General features: G+C 34.5%; 1 protein-coding gene across 2 annotated transcripts; it reads right to left on the bottom strand.

The window, feature by feature from the left end:
- Nucleotides 1-2,523: 2,523 nt before the first annotated feature.
- Nucleotides 2,524-10,666, bottom strand: LOC106670998. Of its 2 annotated transcripts, XM_024229074.1 has the most exons (26): nt 10,622-10,666; nt 10,516-10,563; nt 10,385-10,435; nt 10,241-10,285; nt 6,783-6,836; nt 6,678-6,732; nt 6,537-6,581; nt 6,427-6,471; nt 6,327-6,356; nt 6,224-6,274; nt 6,120-6,170; nt 6,017-6,067; nt 5,914-5,964; nt 5,811-5,861; nt 5,703-5,753; nt 5,599-5,649; nt 5,386-5,430; nt 5,262-5,315; nt 4,995-5,039; nt 4,882-4,926; nt 4,777-4,821; nt 4,665-4,715; nt 3,038-3,067; nt 2,904-2,966; nt 2,731-2,804; nt 2,524-2,647 (listed from the first exon to the last, which is right to left on the bottom strand). In XM_024229074.1, exons 3-25 carry the CDS (start codon nt 10,409-10,411, stop codon nt 2,755-2,757), a joined length of 1,086 nt encoding a protein of 361 aa, XP_024084842.1. In that variant the 5' UTR covers nt 10,412-10,435; nt 10,516-10,563; nt 10,622-10,666; the 3' UTR covers nt 2,524-2,647; nt 2,731-2,754. The 2 variants fall into 2 exon arrangements, with proteins under 2 accessions (XP_024084842.1, XP_024084843.1); XM_024229075.1 differs by lacking the exon at nt 10,622-10,666 and having other exon boundaries at nt 10,385-10,449; nt 10,516-10,564.
- Nucleotides 10,667-10,959: the final 293 nt, after the last annotated feature.

A 10,959-nucleotide genomic window follows, 5' to 3' on the forward strand; every position in this document is an offset into this window, starting at 1 on the left:
ACTATTTTGAGCAAAACTTTGTAATAAATTGTTAGTTAAATTTTATGAGCACAACCATCTAATAAATTGTTTGTTAAACTTAATTGTTTTAAATAAAGTTACTCCTAACCATCATAATTAAACAATGTTTATAAAAACTTATGAATTTTTGATCTCGTTTAATTTGGTTTACATTAAAATAACATGTTGTAATTAATATAACGACAAAATTACATGTACTTAGTTTGAAATAAACTACAAAAAATATGAGTGTCCTGTTCTGATGCTACCCAACGAAAATGGTGTAATTTTACGAGCAAAACTATGAAATAAATTGTTAATTAAATTTTATGTGCAAAACCGTGTAATAAATTGTTCCAATTTTAGTATATGGACCGCCGAAGCGAGTACAATAAATTGTTAGTAAAATTCATTATATCAAAAAATCGTATTCCGGTGTTTTGATTAATTTTCTACCAAACCATTAAAATTAATTTTTTAAATAAAAACGAATTAATTTTTAATCACAGTTAATTTGGTTTATATGAAAATAAGTATGTTGTAATTAATATAACGACAATAATACAAGTAGTTTGAATAAAAATATGAGTGTCCGGTTCTTTTCGACTGTACTCGATGCGACCCGACGCAAATCTGGACAGTGGGGATCGCAGAGCGTCGGGTAGGTTAGCGTGGCATAGCATCGGGTAGGTGTGCACGGGGGTAATGCAACCTTATGGAAAATCGGAGTTTGGATTTGCGTCGGGTAGCATCGGGTAGCGTCGCATAGCGTAGCATCGGGTAAGTGTGTTCCTGGCTTTACTGTATGATCTGGAAAGGTACATAGGGTCGTTTGTGAACGGGATGGAATATCAGTATGGGAAACTGCACGCTGCCCTGATATAAAAGAATAAAAGATAAAATTAAAGTATAAGATAATAGTTTGAGGGAAGGATATCCATGTGCCTGATCATCAAGCCCAGGTAGAAAACTTAATAAAAAGGATGACTTACGTCAAGAAAGTTGTCTGAACTGACCCAGCTCAAGAGAGGATATATCTTCGACGGGTTGCCACTGTTGACTGGCAGTTTCCAAATCCAAAGTGTCGGTAAGGAAGAATTTTGAAATTGTAGAATTGGAAGAATTCTATTTAATAAGAGATATTCTAAAATTCTCTAAAAAAATAGATTGTAGACCAAATAGCCTCTTTGGGTAGTGAAATGTGGTGGCTTTTTGGTTTGGGGAACATTCCAACAAACGAGTGTTTCCAAGTTATACGAAAGTAGATGATACAAATAATGAATTTTTATTATTTCTATACAAACCGTGACAAACTAATATCACTGCCAAGGTGTATTAAGACCACTGATCACAAAACGTCAGTATTTCTAATCTTAAGACACCGAGTTTTAGCATCACTTCTGGTTAACTTGGCATGTGAACCTTTCAAATTGTCTAATTTTTTTTAGCATTCCAAAAATAACAGGTTTATTTTGGTCTATCATCCAAGCCTTGCCAAGACCTAAGTCAAGACCTTTGATAAAACGCTTTAATGACCTAATCACGCCAGTCCGTTCTAGCAGGTAAGAACTCAGTCTTACTCAACTACTTTAGGTACATTCAGGTCATATATACATTTAAAAATATAACGATGCATGACGGTGAACGCAAAGGTTTACCCAGTTGACGACGTGAATACAAAATGGTTTTTACATAGCGATTGAGAAAACGAGTCGACGTGATCTGGATCGCGATTGGTCAAATCGATGTTCATAGGCTTCAATTTGGGCATCCACATTTTCAATACATAATTAAATGTATCAAATGTCAAATAGAATTTCCCTTTATGGTGAAGAAAAAATGAAGATAACGACAGTGTTGTTTTCTTTTTGGGAACTGGACTGATTCATATGCTGCCGATGCGGGAAAGAAACATTTCTAGCTTGCTGACAGGAAACAATTATCACTGCCACTCTCCTATTTTATTAATTATTAATAACGTATCACTTTATCTATTTAAAAACGATAATATCTGAAGTAGGTTTGATCAAATTTGACGGCAGAAGGGTTGAATCATTTTTTCTTTCCATTTTCTTCTGATTCTTTTGATACCAATAGTATTATCGGTGTAAGTAGATCATAATTTGTTTGTTAACCTTGTAAATCATTTGAAATAGTTTCAAAAATTTGATGTAAAGGATGTTTTCCTCGAAAGCTTGAAGGTTTTTCTTTCTGTCAAATTCACCTTATCCCTTATTTTTTATACGAATAAGCAATGACTGCCAGGTCTTCGCGTAAAAAAGTCATATGAGGTATGTTAGTAAATTAACTGAGGTACCTACCTTAAGAAGGTAACAGCGTTGGTAAAGGAAGAAAACAGTAGGGGTGATGACTTATCCTCTTGTTCCACACCAAGTTGAGCCTCTACTAGGAGAGCAATCATTGGGCATCTGCTTGATGATATAATCAATCGATAGTCTTAAATATTTTAAGAGAGAAATTTAATTCGTAGAGGTTTTTGATAAGCAAGGAGTTATATACAAATGAATTGGAAATATTTATTGTACATTTTGAAAATAAATAGACGTCAGGCTTCACAGATCCTAAAAATATTAACTGCATACAGCTAGGCCTCGAGACAAATTGTGAAAAAACATCAACGGCAGGCCTGAAAAGTAAAATTTTGTTATTTATAAAAATTGTTTAAATAAAGGTACAAAATATAAAAGTAAAGTTATAAAATAAAATTACAATTTTAAAGAATGCCATCGAAGATTATTTTTTACCACCCTTCCGATTTTCTTGCTCCTTTTTTAGTAGACTTTCTACAATGAGCGAACAAAAAACAATTATATAAAATATTTTTTTAAATGATATGTGTGTATACAACGTTTTTTCTAATATAAAGGAAGCATAAAACTCACCTGCAGATGGTTTAGATCCAGTTAGTAAACCGGGCATACGTTCGACGTCGATTATGATAGATTCTGAAATTTTAAGGATTTGCAAACAACCGTTAATAAATTATTAATTTATTAGATATGTTATTGCCAGATACCTTCCGGTGACAGTCCCTTTTCCTTTTTTCCTACATAAATGAAAGTATGCATCAGACAAGAGCTTGTATGGCAATGTTAAGTAAGCATTTTTTTAGTGCCCAAAATGATTAAAATCTCATCTGTGATGCACAGGGTGTTTCGTGAGCACATAAATACTTTAGGAGGTTATCTATGAAAAGTCTTTATTGCCCAAAGTCGGATTCTCAATTATATTCGAGATCTTTTATTTTTCAGGTAACTTCAACTTTTCACATATTTATTCCATTACGTCCCACGTATGTAATAAAATGTTAATCTAACTGTAAATTGGGTTAGACCAAAATCACTTAGAAAATAAGGGTTTACGATTTTCCAAGTTCTTGTTAAAAATTTACTTAGGATTATCTTGGTTCTGTACAGAAAGGCTGCCCATACTAATCGGCTATAAAAACCTGTACCTAATTTTTCAAATGTTAATTATTTCCAATGTAAAATTAGATTGAAATTCCTGTGAAAGGGCCAATATATGGGGCAATACATTTTTCATGCCATTATCAATTAAAAATTCATGGGCTCCACCGGGATTCGAACCCAGAATCGCTAGCGGGGCTAATACGATTCGGACTTTCCTAAACACTCTACCAACGCGGCCCTCTTATCTATAATGTAAAATTAACGTTTGATTAATAAAAGAAAAAAATTTGTGATGATTAGAGACCGTTAATCGATAATTATTCAGAAATCGTGAGATGCGGTCTGGTGTGATGTAGGTTTCAGAAAAACATTTACTTCATCCTGCCAACGTTTCGATCTTTATTGAGATCATCTTCAGGGCTCAAAGTGTTTGTCTTCTGTGTAATTGTGCCATTCTTGCGTGTCGTGTTGAGAGTGCCTACATCACACCAGACCGCATCTCACGATTTCTGAATAATTAATAAAAGGAAAAAACTTTTCCGTTTTAGACGTTTCAAAAATCTTATTCGTTAAAATTTTGAAACTTCTATTTAGCAATTAGTAAAGTAATACAAAGTTTGAAAGAGACTGAAAAGAGACTTTGGTACTAAATAAAACATAGAAAATCAGGATGAACTCTTAAAAGCAGCAAATCTGTCAGAAAACAATGTCAGACATGTATTCTTCAAGAACGTAGACGTTTTGAACATTTAGTTGAAATTTTTAAACCTTTCTGGTAATTTTTTAACAGTGGACTTTATGGAATAATGTTCTGAAAGTTTGAAATATCCTTAAAAATGAAATATTCCGAAAACAATTGAGAGTAAGACTTTATGCAATAAGGACCTTTTAGTCCAATTGACACTAAGGATTCTGAAGTATTGACATTTATTCACTGGCCATCCTTTTCCTTGTTTTGGTGTAATTAAATGAACTAAATACAATCTTAATTTAAACTATGGTTATGCGTTGTTTTTTTGTTTGCAGCTCTTGGTCCATCAGACACGCATCGCCACATCGCCATCTTCACTTTGTGTGCTCTTCAGGGTTGTAAGTAAAGTGAATAGACCTCTGAAGATGGCGACATGTCTAGACGCTTCTGGCAGACAAGAAAGATGATAGGGATTCCAGGCTTGAAAACGACTATATTGTTGTGTCAATGGGAAAAGCCAAAATGCTTTCAAAGTTGACTACCTTTATCGGTGGCTGATGACTTGTCCACGTGAAAACATCCTGATGTCGTAACTATTGAAAAAATAAAATAATAAAAACTAAACGCCATTTACTTTGTTATATAGACTTATACCGTATGAAACTGAAGTTGCATAAAGATTGGCCTTACTGCTTTCACCTGTTGAAATAATATTATTGATCATGTATTTGTTCAATTGCTCGAATAGAGAAAACTTACCGAGTCGGGACGTGCCAGGAAGTTCCTCGTTTTGAGGAAAAGAAACTTGATGGAAAAATAAGAACATTTAATCCTATTTTAAATACTTTATTAATCCGTGAATAGATATTTACCTGATTTTAACCTACGACTAGAAACACTAGTTGAGTCTCTTGAGCCTGTTGAAATAATTGGTTAAAAATTCTAGGTTCTATGAACAGTTGTGTAGTTTTACCAGATTTTAATTTGATTTCCCATTGAACCTGGGACTACTGGTGAATAAAAAAGTTCAGCACTTTTTTTAGTTATACGTGAGTACTTACCTTTTTTCAATAAATTTCGTCATTAAAAATGTTAAATAATCCTTTAGAAAATACCAGTTTCCATTCTGTATTACTTACCAGGTCGTGATGCAAGTTTAGAAACATCAGGAGCTACATTATTACTCGAGATAGCTGAAAATCCATTAAAATCTATCAAGTCTTCATCAACTTATTGTTATCAATAAAAGAAAATGTAACTTACAAACTCGTGGCGTTGAATTTCGTCCATGAGCACTTTCTTTTCTACCTGGGCCATCGGTTGAAAAAAAAATCATTAGCTTATCGTTATTATGGTGAACAAAACTTATTTAATAAGTTTTCCTACATTTGCAGGGTTATTAAATATTTCACCTAGGCTATAAACTATTGAATAATTCCTTAATTTATCGCTATCAATTAGAAACCGGTTATTTACCATCTTTTGCTGCAGTGTCCGTATCATTATATATTTCTCCTTGAATAGAAACTGTTGAAAGAATTCATTAACATATCGTTATGACTTTATGTAACGTCATTTACCATTTTTTGAAGTAGTGGGCTGATCATTATATATTTCTCCTAGGCTACGAACTGTTAAATAATTCATTAGTTTATCGCTCTCAATTTAAAAAAAAAGAAGTCATTTACTATGTTTTACTGCAGTGCTCGTATCATTAAATATATCTCCTTGAATAGGAACTGTTGAAAGAATTCATTAGCATATCGTTATCAATTTAAATAATGTCATTACCATGTTTTGCTGCAGTGTCCGTATCATGTTCCGTTTTTCCTTGCATAGGAACTTTTAAAAGATTTCATTAAAATATAATTATCAATTTAAATAATGTCATTACCATGTTTTTCTGCAGTGTCCTTATCAGGATACGTTTTTCCTGGAATAGGAACTGTTCAAAGAATTCATTAGTATATCGTTATCAATTTAAATAATGTCATTACCGTGTTTTGCTTCATTGACCATATCAGGATACGTTTTTCCTGGAATAGGAACTGTTCAAAGAATTAATTAGCATATAATTATCATTTTAATTAACGTCATTTACCTTGTTTTGATGTAGTGGGCAGATCATTATATATTTCTCCTACACTATGAACTGTTGAATGATTTAATTAGCTTAACGTTACCAATTTAAATAATGTCATTACCTTGTGTTGATGGAGATTTATATTTTTCTTCTACAATAGTAACATCTTTTATAGGATTTAATGTTGACCAATCGTTATGATTTGACAAAAAGGCACTTACCATATTTAGGTGACGTTTTCCGATCAAAAGAACTCCCATTTCTGCCTGAAAAATCATTTTCAGAATATTATATTTTCCGCCTTAAAGTATAATTGAATATTTACCAGTACCTGAGTAATACGTTTCATCCGCACTCGGACGCTTTGAGGGCGTACCTTGGTTCAAAAGAAAATAAATAATTGAATGACGTTTACAAATAGCACGAAAAAGTGTCTACTTTTATTTTTGATAACGAGAAAAAATTAATTTACCGGTTTTTAAAGAACTTCGTTTACTGCAGCAAGAAAATTCTTTCTCTGAAACCGTCTGCATTTTAATTATCAAATAATAAATCGTTATAGCAAATGGGCGTTTACCCTCTCTTGTAGTATCAGGACTTGTCGTACTCCTTGGGCTAATAGAATATCCAGCTATAAAAAGAAAAAGTCACACTGAAGATTGCAAAATGTCGAAACGGGTCTTACAAACCAACCCAGCGAAGATAAACGTATGTAATAGGTAACGGTCAAATTAAAAAAATATTGCTTAAAAAAATCAAATAAAGAATTATGAACAATTAGTAAAAATGGTGGTGGATATTGGTCTATGTTTCACTCAAAGGATTTTCTACTGCACGCCATGTTCTGTTAGGAAGAAATTAGGGGTATTCATGATCTTAGTGTTAACCCTGTTAACTCTGTTAGGTCTTGTTAGATCGAGAAAAATGATCACGTGGACTTGTAAGAATCGGCTAGTTAATATGCTCGATCTAACAGGCCAGGGCCAATGTTAGATGTTAGGTCGAAAATGTAGTCACGTTGCTAGCCGTTAGGGCGTAGGTAACCAATATGGCAGCCATTAATTTAACAGCAGTTTTTTGTTTAAACGTATTTTTATTCTTAAATACGCATTAATTAAATCAGACCAATACATTCCTTTGTTAATTTCTGACCTATCCTTATATTCTCATCATAAGAGATATATCCCATATCCTATAAAGTTGTAGGCTGTTAGACATTAGGGTACAAGTTAAGTATGTCGGCCTTCAAAGACTGTTATACCTTTATTTTTGGTTTTACCAATCGCCACGCGCAGCATTCCGGACAAATTAACGTTTAACATGCTAAGAAAAGAAGCGGGCGTTCACGATCCTACCGGATATTTCTTTTTTCGAGTTAACAAGAGTTACATTTTACAAATCTCGTGAATACCCCTCCTTTCTAAAGTAGTCTAAAGTGAGATGTTCATTTGTCATGGCATTATAGTTTCTCAGAATTAAGAAATGTGTCGGGATGTGATCCTATGATTTGAGGAACTGGACACAATGGAACAGTTAGTTGCTGTTGTGTAATTTCTATATGATAGTCCATAGCAATTGGGATGTAGTTACACACTCATGTGGGATTTATTTTCATTAAACTTGTTTCTTCAAGAGCTAAGCGCTGGTTTCAGGGTATGGAGGTGTTCGAGTGAGCATGGATTATAATAGAATCAATTTACTATAATAGGACACCCCTTATGTATTATGTTCTCAAGATAATGGGAAAAGTCAATAATGTGTAAGGAAATAAAGGATTTTCAATAAAATGCTTCAGAGACGGCCAGAGCAGCTGAAGAGTAATAGCGATGGTACCACAACGCAATGTCCTTGTCACATGATGGACTGAAAGTGACGGGAAATGTCTTACGTTACGGTGTAAGCGGTGAAGACAGTTACTTTATTGAGGAACACCGTGGATAGGATAAACGGAAAGCGTAGAAAAATCTTGGACTAAATGAGCTAGACGGTTGGGTGAGTTATTATTAATCAGGACCTAATCTTTTGCGTTTCCCCAGTAGCTTCAGATCCCGATATCTGGTCAAATAATTAAGAGATGTTCTGGAAGGACAGCAGTACATTAACTCAAAGAAACTAGAGGTGGTGTTCGCAATGAGTTTTTAGATGTATATCGGAGTCGAAGTAACAGAAATATCGTCTATGGCGGTGTACAGGAGTAGTGCCAGTATACTTCATCGGGCAGCATCTTGAATAGGATAAATTGTAAACACAGAGGAGTGTTGGAGTATATGATTATACTCATATGGAGTATATGAATAAGTGGATTTAAGAACGAGTTGGGATATGAATTTTCTTGCTTAAACACAATCCCAGATGCCATATCCGACAAACTTCTTAAGAGATATCCAAAACAATACTACTTCAACCCAACGGTAGTAACGATAGTGCCCCAAAAAAATCCTCATAAGATCAGATAGCCAAGCAGCCATTAAATCATTAGCATGTAAAAGAATCACATCAAAATTAGTCAGTGAATGCATCCAAAATCTCCAAAACCTGGGGAAACACAACAATCTGATGATATCTTGGGTGCCAGGGCACAGGGGAATTTTGGGTAACGAGAAAGCAGACAGACTGGCCAGAGGAGGATCTGCAAGATCATACATAGGCCCCGAGCCTATTCTTGGGATAACAAGAACAAATATAGAATCCTCCATCGCAGAATGGATCCAAGCAAAACAAACGGAGAAGTGGATAAACTCTAGCGGTGCTAGACATAGTAAACGTATGATGAAACAACCCTCACCAAGGCTGGCAAAAGCACTGCTGCAATTGGAGAGGGCCAAACTCAGAGGTGTGGTAGGACTACTAACCGGTCGCTGGCATCTGAGAAAACATCTACACAACATGGGTATATACAGCGATGATCCCATTTGCAGATTCTGTAATGAGGAGGAGGAAACAGCCACTCGTATCATCTTCGAATGGGAAGCAACAGCTCAATGGAGGTTTAACCTACGTACGGAAAAAACTTAGGGAATCAAATTGCAACAGCGACAGGCAGTGACCTGATACTTCTAAGAAGAAGGATTGAGTCTATTGCACTGAATTAAGGAACTAGGAAGGTACAATAAGCCAGAAGGCTGAAGTGCCTGGGGAGTGCAAACCCCGCTTCCTAGTATCCTTCTTCACCCAGCCATACCATACCAACGATGGTGTCCAAAACGTGTAACGGTCGGTGTGTATGGCTCAGTGTTAATTACAGAAAACGAACTTCGTATCATGAATAAGGTTTATAGTTTGAAATTGGGTAAAGAGTTCTCGGATAATTTTTAAAAGACGGAAAACGGAATGATTTGTCCTTTTATTTGGGGGATGTGTATCATATTCTCAAATTATTTACTCAGCCATGCCAATATATCCATTATATTTCGTGGTCCGATTGACAAAATAACTTCTTTCAATTAATTAATCTTTATGCAAGGTGTGTAGAGATTAGTGACCGTTAATCTATAGTTATTAAGATATCGTGAGATGCGGTCGGGTGTGATGTAAGTTTCAGAAAAACATTTTCTTTATCGGGCCAACGTTTCGATTTTTTATTGAGATCATCTTCAGGGCCTGGGATTTACAAACAATGTTTACATTTAACAAATACATTTAGGATGTGGAAAAGTGAATTTATNTTGTTAAATGTAAACATTGTTTGTAAATCCCAGGCCCTGAAGATGATCTCAATAAAAGATCGAAACGTTGGCACGATAAAGAAAATGTTTTTCTGAAACCTACATCACACCCGACCGCATCTCACGATATCTGAATAAATATTTATGCAACGTATTGGTTGTCAGTGAAAAAAAGTCATTGTCACGAGCGGGATTCGAACCCACGATAAATACGCCGCTGCTCTACCACTTGCACTATCGCAACTTCGATCCACTCGGACACCAACTTCCCACCTCAATCTACCTAAATTGCAATATATTTTACAAGAATTTATCTTGCAATGAAAAATTACTAAATAATTTTTAGAACTAAATTTGAATTTTTATTTACCAAGTGAACACCCGTCACAACTGCACTCATCATCGCCGTCTGCTTCTGAAAATGCAATTTTCCAAATTACACATTTATTCTATTCCTGGACCACTAATAGTAAACACAATTCAATAATGTTTTCATCAATTTTCTTATACTTACCGCAGGGGCAATGGGGACGGTCACCATTTGGCCTTTTTTCTGTAAACGAAACTATCACAAGATTACTGACCGACTTATTGCACGTAAAATGTTTAAATAATATTCTCTATGTATTTAACAATAATAATTACTTAGTTTAGATGATGTGGTTGGGTCTCTCGTAGTAACTTTTCTCAAATCTGTGGAGAATTATGGTCAGTATTGTGAATCAATATCTTTGAAGTATGTTTTATTTACCAACAGAACGAAAATTCGAACATTTACAAATGCTTTCTGTGTTTCCTGAAATAAAAAAGGCGCAATTAAACTTTCTCTTAATCCTCACTCTTCGGAGACCTTTCGTTGATCGTTTTGTAATTACTTTTACTTTTGTATCAGGGAAATATTGTATTTATAAATGTAATATTAAATAAATGTTTATTAAGATCGACGAAATCGTAATCGCAAAATACTTGGAGTTTTTTAAGCAACTAAAGTTTCCTAAATGACCTTCTTTTGTTGAAACAAGGACCAGTGGTTTAGGAAAGGATTATTGCCTCGTGGTGAGACTCCTATCGTATGAACGGACTGGAAAA

This window comes from Cimex lectularius, unplaced genomic scaffold (assembly GCF_000648675.2).
Source record: "Cimex lectularius strain Harlan isolate CLEC.00 unplaced genomic scaffold, Clec_2.1 scaffold282, whole genome shotgun sequence".
Taxonomy (NCBI): Eukaryota; Metazoa; Arthropoda; class Insecta; order Hemiptera; family Cimicidae; genus Cimex; species Cimex lectularius.